Genomic DNA, 19,002 nt, shown 5'->3' with positions numbered 1-19,002 from the left:
GCAATCCCACACTTGTTTTTTGTTTGGCTTTTTTCCTAGGTTCATTAAATGCTAAAACTGACCTGTCATTATGATTCTCCAGATTATTACAAGTTCATAGACACTAAACATGTCTAGGTTACGTTTTATCTAAGTGGTTAAAAAAAAAAAATTGCACAATTTTCCGTTACCCTTAGCGTCTTCATTTTTCATGATCTGGGGTCAGGTGAGGGCTTATTTTTTGCGTGCCGAGCTGACATTTTTAACGATACCACTTTTGTGCAGATACTTTCTTTTGATCGCCCGTTATTACATTTTAATGCAATGTCGCGGCGACCAAAAAAACGTAATTCTGGTGTTTTGAATTTTTGTGTCGCTACGCCGTTTATCGATCAGGTTAATCTTTTTTTTTTTTTTTTTTAAACATTTTTTTTAAAACTTTTGCCATGCTTCAATAGCCTCCATGGGAGGCTAGAAGCTGGCACAACTCGATTGGCTCAGCTACATAGCAGGTGAACCTGTGGTCGGTGCTCACAGCAGGCCGGCATCAGTAACCATAGAGGTCTCAAGGACCTCTATGGTTACCATCCTGATGCATCGCAGACCCCCAATAATGTGACGTGCGGCTGGAAGCGCCGGTTAAATGCCGCTGTCGGCGTTTGACAGCGGCATTTAACTGGTTAATAGCGGCGGGTGAATCGCGATTTCACCCGCCGCTATTGCGGGCACATGTCAGCTGTTCAAAACAGCTGACATGTCCCAGCATTGAGGTGGGCTCAGCGCCGGAGCCCACATTAAAGCAGGGGACCCGACCTCCGCCGTAATAGTACGGCGGAGGTCGGGAAGGGGTTATTGAGGTATCCAGGGAAAAAAATAACTGTAAATAATATATTTAATACCTTCCTATTACCGCTGTATTATCCTACGTGGCTTAATTTACTGGGAGCCACTCCAGTCCATTTCTTGTAAGTTTTTATATATTAAACATTTCAGTATATTTATTCCCTGGCAAAACTCCTGAAAATCTGTCTGATCCAGCCCTTGTTTTATTTACCTGTACACGTCTTTTTAAGCCAAGGTGATAGCATGAATTTAGGGAGGCCCTTACTCTGGTGACTGACTTTGACGAGCTGCCAGGTTTCGGCTTGCGTTTCTTTCACCTTGCATTTAATTCAGGACCCCGGAGCTGCTGGAAATCTGTATTTTGGGCAGTGAGAGCCCCGCAGTAAGTAATAAATCCTGCTAGATAATGTCTAGGCCAGGCATGAAACGATTACATGTGGCTGCAATTGAACTCGCCCATTTGTATCTCCAAATAATTTCGGTAGCGCATTTTCAGTGCTAAGATGACAAAGATCCCGTCATACATACTATGAAGCACACAGGAAAACGAAGCTTAATGCTCGTTAAAGTTCTTGTCTGTCTCGTTCCCTGTAATCTGACGATATCAAAGAAGCAATGAATGTTGTTAACCCTAATCGTTTGATCTGCTCTCCGGTGGTAGTATAGGATCACTAAAGAAGCCTTATAGAACAGGGGGCTTCCTGATTCTTAATCTCTTTGTAAGATTTACTTCTATAAATAGACTTGCGTCTTGACCTTTCACAGATGTATAATCCTCAGGCCCATAGAGAAGCCTCCTTCACTGCAAAGTTTAACTCCAAAGACTTATTTTATTTTACTTATTAGCATTGGTGTGAATATGAGAAATATACTTTTATTAGCTTATTTATGCATCCTTCTCTCCTTTTCTATGTGTGTCTGTTTGCATTGAATGAACCATGCAGCAAAAAAGAAAAGTATAAGGGACTCTCTTGGTCTTGTCCAATCTGCTCCCTTTTTGGTACTTGGACAGGGGAATTCTTGTATTCTGTTGCATTATAGTGTATAAGGAACAGATGAAAGAAGCTTCCAATGAAGCATAAACTGTCTATTTACATTGTGTTTGGGAGAGAAGAAGCTTAACTACTCTTTAAAGGGAATCTGTCCCCCTTCAGGACTTATTTGATCTATTAATATGGGCATACAGGTAATAAAAATATTATACTAGTCCTACCTGTATGCCTCCTATGAACAGTTTTATTGTTGAGAAACGTTATATTCTGTCTTTATGCTAATGATTTTTTTCCAGGCTCCTGGGCGTGCGGTGCTGTAAGAAATCCCTGCCACCTGTCTTCATTTTAATACTACTCCCCTGCCATGCATGTCAGCTCTGGCCCCGAAATCCTGCGCCCTGCACTCCCTCAAAAATCCATTTATTTTTTTTCTTTCCTTCTATGGGCTCTGCATTCAGGGATCTTCTGTACAGGTGAGTCACTGTGACCTCCGGCGTGTGCGCCAATAAGGTGCTCTCCCCACTTCCTCCAGGCATGATCATCGCTAGGAACCATGTGTCCATAGGGATGACTGTACAGGGAGGAAGTGGGGCGAGCACCTTTATCAGCACGCACACTGGAGGTCACTGGAGCGGAAGTCTCCTTCATAGAAGATCCTCGAAAGCGGTGCCCGTAGAGGGGACGAAAAGGTACATATTGTGGAGGGGGGTGCAGGATTCCGGGGCCGTAACTGAGGTGCATGAGTGGGGGGATAGTATTATAATGAAGACCGCAGGGATTTCTTCCAGGCACCACATGCTCCAAAGCCTGGAAGAAATCCTTAACATAAAGACAGAATATAACATTTCTCCACAACAAGACCATTAATATGAGGCATTCAATAGGACTAGTGTAACATTTATATTACCTATATGGTCATATATGTTTCGGGCGCGGGGGGCAGACAGATTTCCCTTTTAAATGGAACCTACTGCCAGGTATGACTGAGACACATGGAGATGGACTGTGACTAACTGGAAGTTGTGAAGGACTTCAAGTTGCTCAGATCAATGATGACTCAAGATGCAGTGATGATGCCAGAAATAAATAGAATAGCTATGGGCAATTCAACAATGAAGGCAAGGTCTTCAAGTAGAGGAACATTTCTCTGGTGATGAAGACATTGCTCATATATAGTCTGGTCTTTTCTGTAGTAACATGGTGGCAAAACCTGGACGTTAAAGAAACAAGACAGAAGATTAATCGCCTTCGAAATGTGGTGCTGTAGAAGGATGTTATGAATACTATGGATGGCGAGCAGAGCAAACAAATCAAACCAAACATGTCACTCAAAGCAAGGATCACCAAGCTCTGACTTGCTTGCTTTGATCTCTTCATATGATGTGTCCAATAACTGGAGAAGGACATCGTAGTTGGAAGAATAGAAGGACCAAGGCGACGAGTAAGACCAGCAGCCTGATGGCTTGATACAATCAAGATAAGGACTGAGAGGTCCACCTGGGTCTTATCTAGGCTGGCACAAGATTGATCTTCTTACAGATCATTCATCAAGTTACCATGGCTCGAGATTCAGCTAAAGGCTATTAAAAATGTAACCGGTCATGTTGAATACTGTCTGATCTGCAGGTATGAGTCCAGTAGGTGGTCCTACTCGGAGATTGACAGTCTACCCTGTCTGATTGTGTCAAACAAATTTGCCAGTTGCATTCTAGATGTGAAGAAGATGCACAAAACAGTGCAACAGGTCCCAAAAGGGAACAACCAACTCCAATAGAAACTTGAATCTAGGAGGATACAGAGTAGGTAGGTTATAAGTATTTTTATTGTATAAATAGAAGTAGAAAAAGTGGATAAAGTGCATCAAAGACAGACAAGCAAGAGAGCGCTCACTCTCTCGTTGTTGCGTTCAACTGTATCGGCATCTAGCCAATGCAATTGAATTTGCGATGACTGGCTGGGGCTGGCACTGGGCCCTGTGGCAGTGCAGGGAGACTTCGAGTGTATGGAAGCCATCAGTACTTGACCCAGAAGTAGTAGCGTAGCTCGGGTGGGCCCCTCAGAGTGCAGGGCCCAGGGCAAATGCCCCCTGGTAGCTACACTATTGCCTCTGCAGCAAGTACTAATGGCTTCAGTATTTTCTTTATCACTTGAAAAGCTGCTTTTTAACTTCAAGCAGTATATTTATCGGTGATTGCCCCAGAGGTAGAGTTTGAGACTTGCTGTGCCCCTACCCAAATGATGATTACAGCTGCTGGATGTACCATAATTATGCCGGTTATAGTGGGCACTGCATGTGAAATGTATCTACTGAATATAGAAAGAGCAAGACTAATATTATCAGCATCCAGTGGTATATGCCATTCCTAAAGACCAATGGATTATTACAGTGCGGTAACTCATAAGTGACAAGCACCACTTTTTTTTTTTTAATTGTAGGTGGTCTGCACAGTTTGCAATGTAGTTGACTTGCCATGTTTCTGGCAACCTACGCAAGCGCTCCCCTCCACCCTGCTGCTACCCGTAATGTGCTGCTCCATATGCCACTATTAAAGCACCGTCTGTGATACTGCACTCCAAAAAGAATGGCATTAACCTAAAAAGCGCCAGACAGCTGGCATTGCTGAAGGCAATAATGCCAGCTGTGTAATAGACAAGGTTACTGTCTGGGGCACAGTGTACAGCATTAACAGATCTGTGTTTTGCACAGTAAAGGCCCCGTCTCACTAAGCGATTTACCAACGATCACGACCAGCGATATGACCTGGCCGTGATCGTTGGTAAGTCGTTGTGTGGTCGCTGGGGAGCTGTCACACAGACAGCTCTCTCCAGCGACCAACGATCAGGGGAACGACTTCGGCATCGTTGAAACTGTCTTCAACGATGCCGAAGTCCCCCTGCAGCACCCGGGTAACCAGGGTAAACATCGGGTTACTAAGCGCAGGGCCGCGCTTAGTAACCCGATGTTTACCCTGGTTACCAAAAAAAACAAACACTACATACTCGCCTTCTGATGTCCGTCAGGTCCCTTGCCGTCTGCTTCCTGCTCTGACTGAGCCGCCGTACACTGAGAGCAGAGCGCAGCGGTGACGTCACTGCTGTGCTCTCACTTCTCACTGTACGGCCGGCAGTCAGTGAGAGCAGGAAGCGGACGGCAAGGGACCTGATGGACATCAGATGGTGACTATGTACTGTTTTTTTTTTTTTTACATTTACGCTGGTAACCACGGTAAACATCGGGTTACTAAGTGCGGCCCTGCGCTTAGTAACCCGATGTTTACCCTGGTTACCAGTGAAGACATCGCTGGATCGGTGTCACACACACCGATTCAGCGATGTCAGCGGGGCCTCAACGACCAAAAAAAAGGTCCAGGCCATTCCGACACGACCAGCGATCTCGCAGCAGGGGCCTGGTCGCTGGTACGTGTCACACATAGCGAGATCGCTATGGAGGTCGCTGTTGCGTCACAAAACTTGTGACTCAGCAGCGATCTCGCTAGCGATCTCGCTATGTGAGACGGGGCCTTTATAGTCTACTTATGTCATTAGTGCTCCTCTTAGTGTCCTATAGCTTCGAAACAGTAAAATGCCCCCTTTTTTACAGGGTTAGTTTCATCGCTGTGGAGTATGTATCCATTTTGGTGGAGTTCGATTCGGTATAAAATGCACAGACTCCGACTCCTAAAATATATAATAAATGGGGTACAGTAGTTCAATGCAAAATTTGCTGAACATATTTTGGAAAGTTATGAAATGTCCTAAAAACGTCTGTTCTGTTCAAGGCCGTGGAATCGGTAAGCCAAACCACGGAGTCCGACTCCCACAGCACTGGTCACTACTGAGCATGTGCATGAAGTGCAGCACAGATTCATCTCAACTAAAAGCCGAGATCCTTAGATCAGGAACAGAACAGACATTTATAGGACATTTCATCACTTTCCCAAATTATGAAAACATTTACAGCACATCCTGCATTGTACTACTGTAGCCAATTTTTTATATTTTGAAGTCTTATTTGGTCCATTTTAGACCGACTCTAACTCTGACTCCCCAGCACTGATTCTGTTCCTGATCTAAGGATCTCTGCTTTTAGTGGAGATGAATCTGAGCTGCACTCTATGCACATGCTCAGTAGTGACCAGTGCTGGGGAGTCCTGAGTCAGGAAAATTGATTCGGAGGTTTGGCTTACAAACTCCACAGCCCAGCTTTGATGGCTGAGATGAGAAGAACTGATTCTAGTTTCTTGGCACTGAACACTGTTTCCAAAACTCCCATTGATTCTGTGCCAGTTGCAGACTGCTTAGTACAGCATTGCTCAAATGCTTTTCTCAGGTGGCTGGGAACTAGAAGGTGGTGCTAACATTTCAGCTATGAAAGGCAGAGGTGGAGATAAGGAATATTTCTTGTTAAAGAGTGAAGTGCTTCCAAGTACGTCTTTAAAAGTAGCAACACATCAGGGAAAATAAAACCCTGAGCCCTTAAACCGTTCAGCAGCCAAGTGCAGGCGGAGAGATGCGGTAGAAGAAAGATGAGGTCTTGTGCATGGTCTTATTTTCTTGTAGACCTGCTGTCAATAAGATGCATGCCCCTCCTTTCTGGGCATAGGTTCTCTTTAAGCGCTAATACTAAGTGGGCGCTGCTCATATGGTAGTACTGCAGAGCAACCTAAAAACATGCCCTGGAGGATCCTGTCAGCACAGTCCCCTTGGTAAAGGCCAAACAAATTCTCACTAAATAAGCACACTGAATGTACTGGTGTGTGCCCTGTCCCCAAACCACTGCGAAGTGAGATTCTGATATATGCGCTGACCAGCACACTCTGACTCCATCTCCATGTTTGCTGTCACACACAGTTTTCGGCTGTGTACGCCTTTTGTGTTCACCTCCAGCCACAAAGATGGTGCACGACAGAGGACACTTCTTATGGCGGCTTGAACCGAAGCCCTGACGTACAAACAAAGTAAGATACAACGTGATGTGAACATCACCTTAAAACATCCGCAATCTGCCGCTGACATCCACGTTGCATTCTGACAATGTCGCTATCAACCCCAAAATGGGATCAATAAAGTCAGCCTGCCAAGCAAAGTTCTCCCACGGCTTCATCAACTTAAAAATCAAAACTTTACAGGTCTCTGAAAATGGCGAAACAACATTTTAGTTATATTTTTTTTTCACCACTTCAAGATTAAAAAAAAAAAAAAAAGAGAAAAAAAAAGTTGACTGTTGGAAACAGGGGCAGAAAAAAGAAAACAAAGTGATCAGTCAGAGGAAAAGAAACTGGGTTGTAACAGTATAAGTAGCTTATTGTACTGTGTTTGGCATAAACAACTGAATTTGGGGGAGTGGGGTATGTATTAGTTTGAAACTTTTTAATAAACATTTTGGCTAATATACTGTGTAGATATTAATATATAAATTTTTTTTTTTCTTAGGCTACTTTCACTTTAGCGTCATGCAATGCGACATTGCAGCGCACTGACACATAATGTGGAAGCGCCGCACAACGGGGGCAGCGGATGCTGTTTTCCACGCATCCGCTGCCCCACTGTGAGGTGCGGGGAGGAGGTGACGGAGTTCCGGCAGCGCATGCGTGGTTGGAAATGCTGGTCACGACGCACCAAAAAACGTTACATGCAACGTTTTTTGGTGGCGATGGTCCGACGCAACCATCGCCTGACGGTTGCGAAGTGTGGCAATGCGTCACACTGCGTTGCTAATGCAAGTCAATGGAGAAAAAAACGCATCCTGTAAGCACTTTTGCAGGATGCGTTTTTTCTTCAAAACAACGCATTGCGACGCCGTGCACAACGCTAGTGTGAAAGTAGCCTTAGTCACATGTATACACAAATGTAGCAAACTCCTTTTGAAAATGGTAAATATTGACAGCACAGACATATTGTATAAACCATTCTCTCCTCTCCAGTTTGTATGTTCTCCCTGTGTTTGTGTGGGTTTCCTCTGGGTTCTCCAGTTTCCTCCCACATTCCAAAGACCATACTGATAGGGAATTTAGATGATAATGCGTGAAAACTGTAAAGCGCTGCGGAATGTTAGCGCTATATAAAAATAAAGGTTATTCTAATAAAGACTATAAGTAGGCCATGTTACATCTACTTGCAGTTGCTATGTTTTCTTTAGTAGTCTTCATAAGTAGCTTAAGGTGCTAGAAAATATGTAATGAATTATGTAATTAATGTCACCCCCCCCCCCCCCCTCCCAGTCTAAATTTGCACACATGTATACATAAAAGATCATCCAGGTTCAATCCAGAAAAAAATGGCAATCTTCATCTGTAGGGCATATGTTGTAATATATCAGTTAAAATTTACCAAAAAAAAAATACAATTCCCTATGTTACAGAAATACAATGTATCTGGCATTGACTACCATACTATTGATGTGTATGGGATTTTTTTTTTTTCCTTCTTACCCCTTTTTCTCATTGAAAAAAGCACATCTTAAGAGCCCTATTGACTAACACGTGTGTGTGTGTGTGTGTGTGTGTGTGTGTGTGTGTGTGTGTGTTAAGAAAAATAGTAAACTTCGGTACTCAAAAAGTACAGTCTTTGAATTTTTATTATAATGGTAAATCAGGCAGAAATTAGGTAAATAAAATCCAAGTGAATGCAGACCTAGTAGATTTGCGCTTTGGTACTGTGTAGTGTGCACCTGCAATGCTGCACCGCGGCAGAACACAGCTTACAGGAAGCAGGCAGCGCCGTTGGCAGAGATAGCAACATTATAAAAGCATACATGTGTTGGTATTGGATCATGAACCGAATTTAAAACCCAAATTGTGTGAGGGGGAAAAAAAATGTATTAAGCCCAGAAAATATATTAAAATAAGGTGCAGGTGAACACAAATAACCAGGGAAGAAAAGGGATGCAAAACAAACTGAGAATAGGGAATGGAGTAGTATTAGAGGAAAATTATTTACAATATCTGCAGAGAGAAACTGTAAAAGTGCCTATGTGCTGCGCTGCGAAGAGACCAAAAAACGGATGATTAATATAGTTTTAAATGATTTTGGACCCAAATATAGTAGCAGGTTACATACAGAGAAAGTATGGTAAAAGTAGGACTATATAAAGTGCCAGTGCATATAGTATCACTCCGCATCAAATAGAGACCTTATGGTGTGTAGCAAAAAGGTAGAAAGTGGAGAAGTGAGGCGTTGTCCCCATGGATGCGTCCACCCCAACGCGCGTTTCTGCATCAGCCTTCGTCAGGGGGGTGAATATGTTGGTATTGGTTAGTCAGAAGATGGTGTATAGGTTAAAAGGAGAGTAAACTAATAAATAGAGGGGATATGAAGGGGGGGGAAGGAAAATTTGGAGGGAGAAAAGGGTGGGATCAGAAGGAGGCAGGGGAAAAATTGTATGCCTGTTAGTGTCTACTGTGGAATCTAAAAGAGGAAAGAAACAAAGTCAATGTATAATGTGATAAATGCCCATTAACAACCACGCTTGCATGACAAGAGAGATGAGCTATGAGCATGTACAGGTGTGTGTTGTGTTTTTTTTTTTTTTTTTTTGTTTTTTTGTTTTTTTGTTATTTGTCAAGTTGATGGAAGAAGTCCAAAAAAATGGTAAAGGATTTCAATGCAAACATAGTGGAGGGCTAAAGATAACATAACATTGTTTACTGCTCGATTATTGTTAGCTTTGGGTTTGTCTTCAGTCTTTTTTTTTTATTTTTTTTTATTTTAGTTCACGGTGTAACTATTTTTGTATCCTTTTATTTTACAGGTAATTTATTATAACACATTCGCTAATACCCAGTATTTTTGTTGTTTTATAGAAGACTGCAAGGGACATTACATCTCTCCATTCCATGATATCCCTCTGTATGCAGATGAGAAAAATGTAAGTCTATGACCCCACAGACGGCCATATGGATTGTGTGTATGCGGTTGTTAGGAGTGTCGGGATGGCTCACAATAACTTCTTAATTGGATGAGTGTTTTCTTTTGATCTTCCTGGTCTAAATCCTTAAGCACCAGATAAACAGAAGTCTTACAAGATTTTCATTTCTTTTGCTTAACACGCCTCATTAAATGAGAATGTGTTTACTTTGTAGCTTTGTGTATTACTCAATAATTATTCTATAAATTGTTTGTTTAGCAATTATTTGCATATATTTAAGTATCTATCTTAATATCCAGATTTTGTAATTATGGGAATTGCAAATAGTATTACAATTGTCATGTGTTTAATTTTTTTTTTTTTTTTGTGTGTGTTGGCTCAGAAAAGTCATAAATTAATATGTATCAGTCTCTATAAAAGCCAATAAATGGTAGAAAATTACATCATGCAGGTGTTTCATATAATCTTGCTTTTTTTTTTTTTTTTTTTTCCCTTTTCTTTTTCAGTTCTCTGTTCACTGTAAGGAATTCGGGTCATAGGTTCCTCTAATGTTACCACAGCTGTTGTGCAGGGTTCTTGCGTTCTCCCTTTTTGTATGTTAGTAATCCCAAACACCCTCTTTTTAAGGGAACCTGTCATGTAAAATGACACTGTTAACCTGTAGATATGGGGTCATTAGCGTTCTGGTGCCATGTACAATGAGAGCCCCTCTGCTGGGAGGAAATCTTTATCACCACCTGCAGCGTTTGTCTTCCAGTCATAGGGGTGGCACTGGCGCGGCTGGATGTTGAGTATAAATTATTATAGAGCTGGTCTAGAAAGATTGAAATTTATGGCCTGCTTCATTAAGATGAGGTGAATTGCCAAAGTGTATTTTGCATAGAAAATATAGAATTTTTACATAGTTTCTCTATCAGACTTTTTAAAGTCCAGAACAAAAAAAAAATGTAAAAAAAGCTGAGGAGAAAAAAACACTAATGCAGCCCTCAGTGAATTCTTCCATCTTGATTTAATATCAACTCGATGTGTCATAAATGTGAGATAAAGAACAGGAGATCCCCCTCAACATGTTTGGGGTAACAAAAATCACATGAGCCACCTTTTTTAAAAGTAAAATATAAAATGCTTTTAAGGTATAGGTCCAACAAGCCCACAAATAACAACATTTTCTGTTCTGACGTTTGGCCAAGGCGGTGTTGTAGAGAACTTGGGCCTCCAGAGCTGCACAACGCTGCATTTGACAGGAATTAAGCACGATCTTTAGGCCCATGAGCAAAGCAAACATATCTTACAATCAAAGTAAGATATTACGAAAAAATAAATCACATTTTAAATGCCTTGGAAACCCATAAAGTCGGTTTAAGTCAGCTGTTCCGTTTAATCGCAGCCACTTGCTTCTGCGCAGGGAATGAAGAAAGATTGCTATCTATCACTGACCATAAATCAAATAAGGCATCAGGTGACAGGTTGCTTTTTCCACGATAGCAAACCTGGACTTTGATTTGTCAACTTGTAAAGTCATGAGATGGGGATGAGACTGGGTGTACTGTCATGTCTGTGTAAGAGAAAACCTGCACTGTGTTTATTTCCTGAAGCCTTATGAAATTCCTCTATTTTTTAATATATTTTTCAAAGACTGAAATATCGGCTTTCTGCACATCTTGTGGTCCTGAATTACAAAAGACATTGGAAATTGAAAGTGATGTTGGTGCGGTCAGGCTGCACGTCACATTAATGTCATGTGAGGGCTGGCAATCAGCAGAACGCTGTCCGACGGAGCTGTGAAGGCTGCAGACCATGGACGGTCACTGATGGACTGCAGCGCTCACATGGCATAATAATGTGAGTGGTGGCATACCCCGTGACACCATCACTAGAATGTCATCTGTTATGGAGGAAAGTTAGAAGAAGGCAGTTCCTGAACCCACCTGCTACAGAGCTCGACACATGGAGCTGGTCATTCTGTTTGCAGACGTGACTGTTCCATAAATTCTATGGCCGTGTGTTTTGTCTATGGACCATGTGCAATGCTGTAATCCAGATTATTGGGTGAAGTAATCTACTGTTCTGAATACTCCAGCATATGATGGGTCATGGTGGATTAGTGTTAAGGTCAGATAATGTTAGTGGTAGCTTGTTATAAGAACAGAACATGAGGCCCTCACAAATGGTATCCATGTTCTACACTTTGTTATCTTATCCTTGCCTTTTTAGAATGTAAAATCAGCAATGTGCAGCTGTTAAAAACTAGAGATTCTCCTAATTCATGGTTTAATTAAAGCATTTCTAATCACTCAATATGTCACATTGATCTCGGTAGATTCCAATCAGAATTGTATTACTGCCAAGAGGAAACTCATGACCTTGAGCACAAAACCAGTTTAGCTCAATCTTGTCCCTGTTGGTGTGCCACTAATTGCCATTCCTCATTGTTAGATGGCAGATTTTTTTCCAGCGATATAAATTCTAGATTGCGCTGGGTTTTGCTGATTTGAAAAGTATTTGTATGGTTAAAGGGGACTCTGCACAAAATGACTGTTGAATCCAAGTCCCGCCGCTCGGTGCATCATGGCGCAGCCAATTATTTAAATACATCTTCCCACCTGCTTGTTTTCCCTTTCACCATCCTTCTTTGGCCCTTAAGAACAGTGGGGTGGAGATAAAAGGGGGGAAATAAGCAGGTGGGAAGGTGTATTTAAATGACTGGCACCACATTCGTGCACTGAGTGGCGGTACTTAGTTTGAACAGTCATTCTGTGCTCAGAGCTAGGAGCGCCTTTACCGCCTGGCCGGTGGGTCTGCTGATATGGGCTTAGTCTGCAGGTTAATGGCTCATGACAAGTTATGGCGTCAACACAGAGCAGAAAAGGTCCCGGCACGCACATGTGGCTAATTACTACTTTTAATGGAAAGCCACAGCAGACATTTCATCCCATCCCAGGCTTTTGTTAATTGTGGATTAACGTATGCAGCAGAAACATGGAAAAATCCAAGAACATTACATCAATCTCATTTACATAGAGAAAAAAAGACTCAAATATAATATGAACCATGAACTTATAAAGTCATATATCCAAGAAAAATAAACAATCAAAAATATAACCTTTAGAATAATCAAAATCAACATCCAAGATTAACTAATACATTCTTTTCAATGGAACTCTATGTATGCAAAGTGGATCAATGTCCTCATCAATGGGGAAAAAGTTATTTCATTCATTATTTAACTCTTATTCATTCAATTTCTCATAAATACTTCAATAATGACTATAATGTTATATGGATATTTAATTGTACAAAAATTGGCTGAATACATTTCTGTAAATATCATCACTATATTAATCAATCATTTTTATCCTAGCAAGGAATAAATATCCACTCACATGTTATAGAATTCCATAAAGCGAAAATATGTCCAATAAGTCAGCGCACCTGGGACGTCTAGAATAAAGGGGAGTGAGTAATATTCATTATATAATGCAGTTAATCTCGGTCTTTATTGAGACCATTAGGGGACAGAGTATTAAGGGTATAGATCCAATATGCCTCTCTATGAAGGAGCTTTTTAATATTGCCGCCCCTCCTGGGAAGAGAAACCTGTTCTGATATCTGATATTTAAGTTGTGCAATGGAGTGTCATTTTTCTTTAAAATGAAATGGGAGAGGTAATGAAATTTCCTGACATCTTATAGTTGATTTGTTTATTAATTCACATACAGACTTGATGAGTATGGTATTTTCTCAGATATATATCAATCCACATGGGCATGTAATTGACTAAATTACATTAGTAGATGTACATGTAAAAAATCCATTAATTTTAAATTGTCTTCCAGTACGTGGATGAGTAAAATATTCCCCCTTAATTACGCTGTTGTATTGTGCACAGCTCAAACATGGATAAGTCCCATCGTTCTAGTAGACAAAAACATTGTGTAAGGCTGTGGCCTCTGATACAGCTAGGGGGCGCTGTTTGTTCTCCCCAGAATGTGCATGCAGACGGATGAAGTCCATAGGTGTGCATGAGTCATGGATTTCCGGTCCAGGTTTTCCATGTGGCTGAAGGACACAGGTTTGTGTGTGTTTAAAAACCCTGCAGTAAGGGGTATGGGTGTAACATGCTGTCAGGGGTCGTGTCAGGTGTGCGAGGTGCACGTCCGTGTCAGTTTGGTGTGTGCTGGTCTGCAGAGTGCATGGAGGCACAGGCCAGCAGAGCCAGCACCCAGGGCAGCTGAATAGCCTGGCACCTGCAGCGTACACAGAGATGCAAGTCGTCCATGGTACTGGTCTCGGATGTGGACAGACATGTGCCCGGAGGTTGATGTCCTGTGCCCAAAGGAGTCGGATGTGGACAGTCCGGTGCACGGAGGTGGATGTCCTGTGCCCGAAAGAGGACTAGCATGTGCAACGATTGCAAACAGGTGTATATGGTGCCCGGCTGCTGTCCGGAGGATATCCTGAACTGTGTACGACTGTGTGAGTAAAGAGTGTGTAAAGAGACTGTGATACAGCGATGCAGGACACCCACGAGAACTAGTCAGAGGGCTGGCGTGTGTAGTGTCTGCAACATATGAGGCTGTGTGTATGGAGACGTATAGAGACTGTGAGATGGCGTGCGGTCGCCCAGGGAAACTGGACAAGGGAAGTCTGGCCTGTTTAGGGACCGCAAATCTAAAGCCATGTGATATGTATTGCTTTGAACCGGTGTAAACTGGTCACTGTTAATATCCACTGAAGTTATATGCATTTATGTGAATTGGACTTTAATGCTGTGAAGAAACACATTAAAAGAGACTTTTGTGTTTGAATTTGTGGGTCACTGCTTCTTTACTGCGTACGATGCTACTGCAGCCTTACAATTGCCAAGACTTCAAAGATCTGCACGTACCACTTTATTCGTAATATTAGGGCATTTTTTTTTGAAAATTTTAAAGGTGAAGTTGTAAAATCTGCAATATCAGGATATGCCAGTGTGTCCTTATTTGGTCTATCTTTATAGTCACTGGATGAGAATCTCTCATAAAAGGTATGCAATCTATTTTCAAAAGAAGAATTATTCTAAACGATTGTGCTAGTTACCGCTTCATTTAAAAGGTGTGATGGATAACCTTTGGAGTGACCATTCTCCAGCACCTCTGCAAGGCTGTTAACATTTTGCAGGTTCTGACGCTATCGAATTCTTGAAATGTGACCTAGGGATTGTTTGTTTGTTTTTGTTTTTTGTTTGTTTTTTTTTAAAGGGGTGTTGCACGATTAAAGTGCGACACTGTTTTTTATATATTTCTTTAAAAAAAAATAGAATAAGACCTACCGGTAATTCGGTTTCTGGGAACCTTCCACGACTGCATAGGTTGTCTCCACGCCCTAATGGGGGACAGGAAGCACAAGAGGTTAAAAGCCCCTCCCGCCTCCTACTCGCCATTGACTTATAACTAACACTTTGGCACCGGTTACCTCTAAATTCTTAGAAATTGTCCAAGAAGCACAGAGAGGGAATTAGTGCTGTCATGGAAGGTTCCCCAGAAACCGAATTACTGGTAGATCGAATTCTATTTTCTCTAGTCACCTTCCACGGCAGCATAGGAGGAATACCAACCAATTCTGCAATAGGGGGGGGACAACGGCCTGGAGTACTTTCTGGCCAAAGACTAGATCCCTATTGGACAATAAGTCCAACCTATTGTGTCTGGTAAAGGTATGGAGTGAAGACCATGTTGCTGCCTTGCGGATCTGCTCGGTGGATGCACCTGCTCTCTCAGCCCAGGAGACTGAGGTAGCCCTCATAGAATGAGCCTTTATTCCAGCTGGGGGAGTCATGTTCTGGGCCAGATATGATTCAGATATAGCCCTCTTGATCCAATTCGCGATGGTACTTTTCACAACTTTCCTCCCTCTATTTCAACTCGACAGATGTATAAATAAATTTTGGTCACCTCTCCAGGGTCTGGTTTGTTCTAAGTAATATAAGATTGTACGCTGAACATCGAGAGTATGGAACTCCTCCTCTTTTGGATTTGCTTGGTTTTGGACAAAAGGAGGGGAGGATGATGTCCTGTGACCGGTGGAAATCAGACACTGCTTTAGGGAGGACAGATCAAGACAGAGAATTAGAGTTGACTCTAATTATTATGTAAGATTCTCCTATGGATAAAGCTTGTAACTCTCCTACACGTCTTGCTGTGATGGCAACAAGAAAGGCTGCTTTGTATGAGAGAAGTTGGAGTACAGGAAGACAGAGGCTCAAACGGTGGAAGTGTGAGACCCCTGTGGACCAAATTTAGATCCCAAGAAGAGGATGACAGACTTTCCTGGGATGCAGTCTAAGGGCCGATATCATGAATCTCTTAATCCAACGGTGGTTGGGTAAGTCTTTATCAAATGCAGAGACCTGAACCTTCAGAGTACTGGGTTTAAGGCCTAACTCTAGCCTTTTCTGTAGAAAGTCCAATATTTCTGAAATATTTGGGTGGAAGGGATCAGGTAGACTAGGGAGACACCAGGATGAGAACTTCTTCCACACTTTATTATAAATGGCATTGGTGACTGGTTTCCTGGATCTCTGCAAAGTAGTAATTACTGTGTGCGAAAGCCCTCTAGCATGCAACACCTGGGCTCCAATAACCAGGCAGCCAGATTAAGTCTTTGAGGATTCGGATGACAGAGAGGGCTCTGCAACAGAAGGTCAGAGTCTAACGGTAGATGAACTGGTCTGTCTATCTGGAGCTCGATGATGAGATTGAACCAGCTCCTTCTTGGCCACACCGGAGCTACCAAGATGGTTAGCACTTGATCCTTCTGGATCTTCTGAAGAGTTTTTGCTGTTATTGGAATTGGAGGAAATGCGTATGCCAACCTGAAGTTCCACTTCTGAGCAAAGGCATCCACCCCCTTGGACTTGTCCCTGGGGTTTAGGGAGAAATAGGCTTTGACCTGAGCATTTTTGCTTGAAGCGAGCAAATCGATTTCTGGTAGGCCCCACCGGTCTACCAGCATCATACAAATTCCCTTGTTCAGGCTCCATTCCCCCACCTGTATGTACTGGCGGCTCAGGAAATCCGCCTGACGATTGGAAGACCCAATATAGATGGACGGCTGATAGGGAGAGAAGATGCTTTTTGGCCCAATAAAATATTCGACTTGAAATGGCCTTTAGACTGTCGAACCTCGTGCTCCCCTGATGTTTGAGGTGGGCTATTGTAGTCATGTTGTCCAAATATACTCTGACGTGGCGGCCAGAGATCAGACTTTTCGCTGTCAGAGCTTCCTCCACCGCCTTCAGCTCCCTGATGTTGGAGGACCTGGCACTTATCTTCTGACTGCAGCGCCCCTGGAATGGAGTCTGGGATACTATGCCCCCCATCCTCTCTTGCTGGCACCGGATGTTATCATAACCAGAGGAGATTGAGACCAGCTTACCCCTCTGTGAAGGTTTTCGGGTTCAACCACCAGGCCAGGGAGGCCCTTACACGCCCTGGAGTTTGCACCCTTTTGTTCAATGAGCTGGGATTCCCGTTCCAGTTCTCGAGAACATGGGTTTGAAGAATTCTGGAGTGGGCCTGAGCCCAGGACATGGATTGGATACATGGAGTCATAGAGCCTAGGACAGACATGGCTGCCCGAAGGGTAGGGAATTTTTGTTTTCTGAACTGAGACCTTTGCCATCACCGCCAGATGATGATCCTCTGGTAGAGAGGACATCTCTTTCCCAGTCTAGAAGGACACCCAGAAATTGTCTCGTTTTGGAGGGCTGGAGCTGAGATTTCTTTAGGTTTGGGAGCCACCGCAGAGACTGCAAAATGTCCAGAGATTTTGCCACCTGACCCCTGAGAATCTGAGTGGAGGGGCCTATGACTAGCAGATCGTCCAGGTAGCGCACAATGCAGATGCCCTGTCCTCGGTTATGACACTGCTTCTGCCATTATCCAAGAGAAGACCCTTGGCCCCGAGGAGATGCCGAATGGGAGCACATTGAACTGATCGTGCCTCACTTGCTGGTTCTGCTGCACTGCGAACCTCAAATACTTACTGTGTCAAGGATGGAATGACACATGAAAGTAAGAATCCTTCAGGTCGTAAGGTCCTCATTTGTTCATGGCAACTATCAGGGGAATAGCTTATTTTACCAATTCCATCTTGAATCTGCAATCGGAAACATGCTGATTGAGATTCTTAACATTTATGAAGTGTGCCTCTCCTGAAGGTTGTTTTTGTGTTTTTGTTTTTTTTACCAAGAAGAGTCGGGAATAGTGGTCTCTTCCTCACTGCTGGTACAGTGGAGATTGCTTTTGATCTTAGAAGATCCTGAATCCCTAATAAGAGTAATGTCTGGGCACCGTTGGATGGTAGGGAGGTGACTCTCAGACCCCGAGGAGGGGAGGACTCGAACTCTAGAAGGAGGCTCTCCTCCTTTATGACATTGAGGACCCAAAGGCAATTGGAGATCACCTGCCAATGATGGGAAAAAGTTTGTCTCCCCCCCACTGGGTCTGAGTCATTGTTTATCCTGTTATTCTTGGTTAACAAGAATGTTCTTGCCCCTTCCCTTAGCATAACTCCATCTCCCAGTTTTCCCTTTGTCTGGGAAAAAGCGCTTCCTGGGGGGGGGGGGTGTTTGCTCAGGAAGAGCCTTCTTCCTATCTGTGGCCTTTTCTAGAATTTCATCGAGAGCTGGCCCGAAGACCTATTTGTCTTTTAAAGGGGATGGAGCATAATTTGATTTTAGAAGTGACATGCCCACTCCACATCTTTAGCCAGAGGGCTCTTCTGGTGGAGTTGGACTGAACCAGGGACCTGGCAGCGATGCGAATCGATTCCATAGAAGCATCGGCCAGGAAGGCAGTCACACGTTGAAGAATAGGTTTGAGAGTCCAATAACTCCCCTCTTGAGGTACCCTGAGATGTGATTTTTTTTTTTTTTTTTTTCCAACTCCTCCAGCCATCTGAAGAGGGATCTGGCAACCTAAGTAGAAGCTATGTTGGACTTTAGGGCAGAGGTGTAGGTTTCCCAGGACTTTTTCAGCAGACTCTCTATCTTTCTATCCATTGGATCCTTATGTTGTGAAGAATCCTCAAAGGGGAGTGCCGTCTTTCTAGCCACTCTCGCCACCTGTACATCCACCTTAGGGACATCCCATATAGGTGAGTTACCCTCCAAAGGAAATCTAAGCTTGAACTCTGAGGGGGTGCTCAGGGATTTTTTTTCTGGAAGCTCCCATTCCTGGGAGATCATATCCAGGATGTTTTTATGCACCGGAAAGCCAATCTGTGTGCCTGTATTTAATCCCCCATACATTTGATCCTGAATAGACTGGAGGACCGACT

General features: G+C 43.0%; 1 protein-coding gene across 1 annotated transcript in view; it reads left to right on the top strand.

The window, feature by feature from the left end:
* Nucleotides 1–19,002, top strand: part of PPA1 (inorganic pyrophosphatase 1) — an 88,643-nt gene that overhangs the window by 10,613 nt on the left and 59,028 nt on the right. The window contains exon 2 of the mRNA XM_077259140.1: nt 9,617–9,681. Within this exon, the coding sequence (XP_077115255.1) occupies nt 9,617–9,681 (65 nt within the window). The remainder of the gene's footprint in view (nt 1–9,616; nt 9,682–19,002) is intronic.

Source organism: Ranitomeya variabilis, chromosome 4, assembly GCF_051348905.1.
Source record: "Ranitomeya variabilis isolate aRanVar5 chromosome 4, aRanVar5.hap1, whole genome shotgun sequence".
NCBI classification, from domain to species: domain Eukaryota; kingdom Metazoa; phylum Chordata; class Amphibia; order Anura; family Dendrobatidae; genus Ranitomeya; species Ranitomeya variabilis.
Note: the sequence above shows the minus strand (reverse complement) of the source record. Positions and strands in the feature narration are given on the sequence as shown.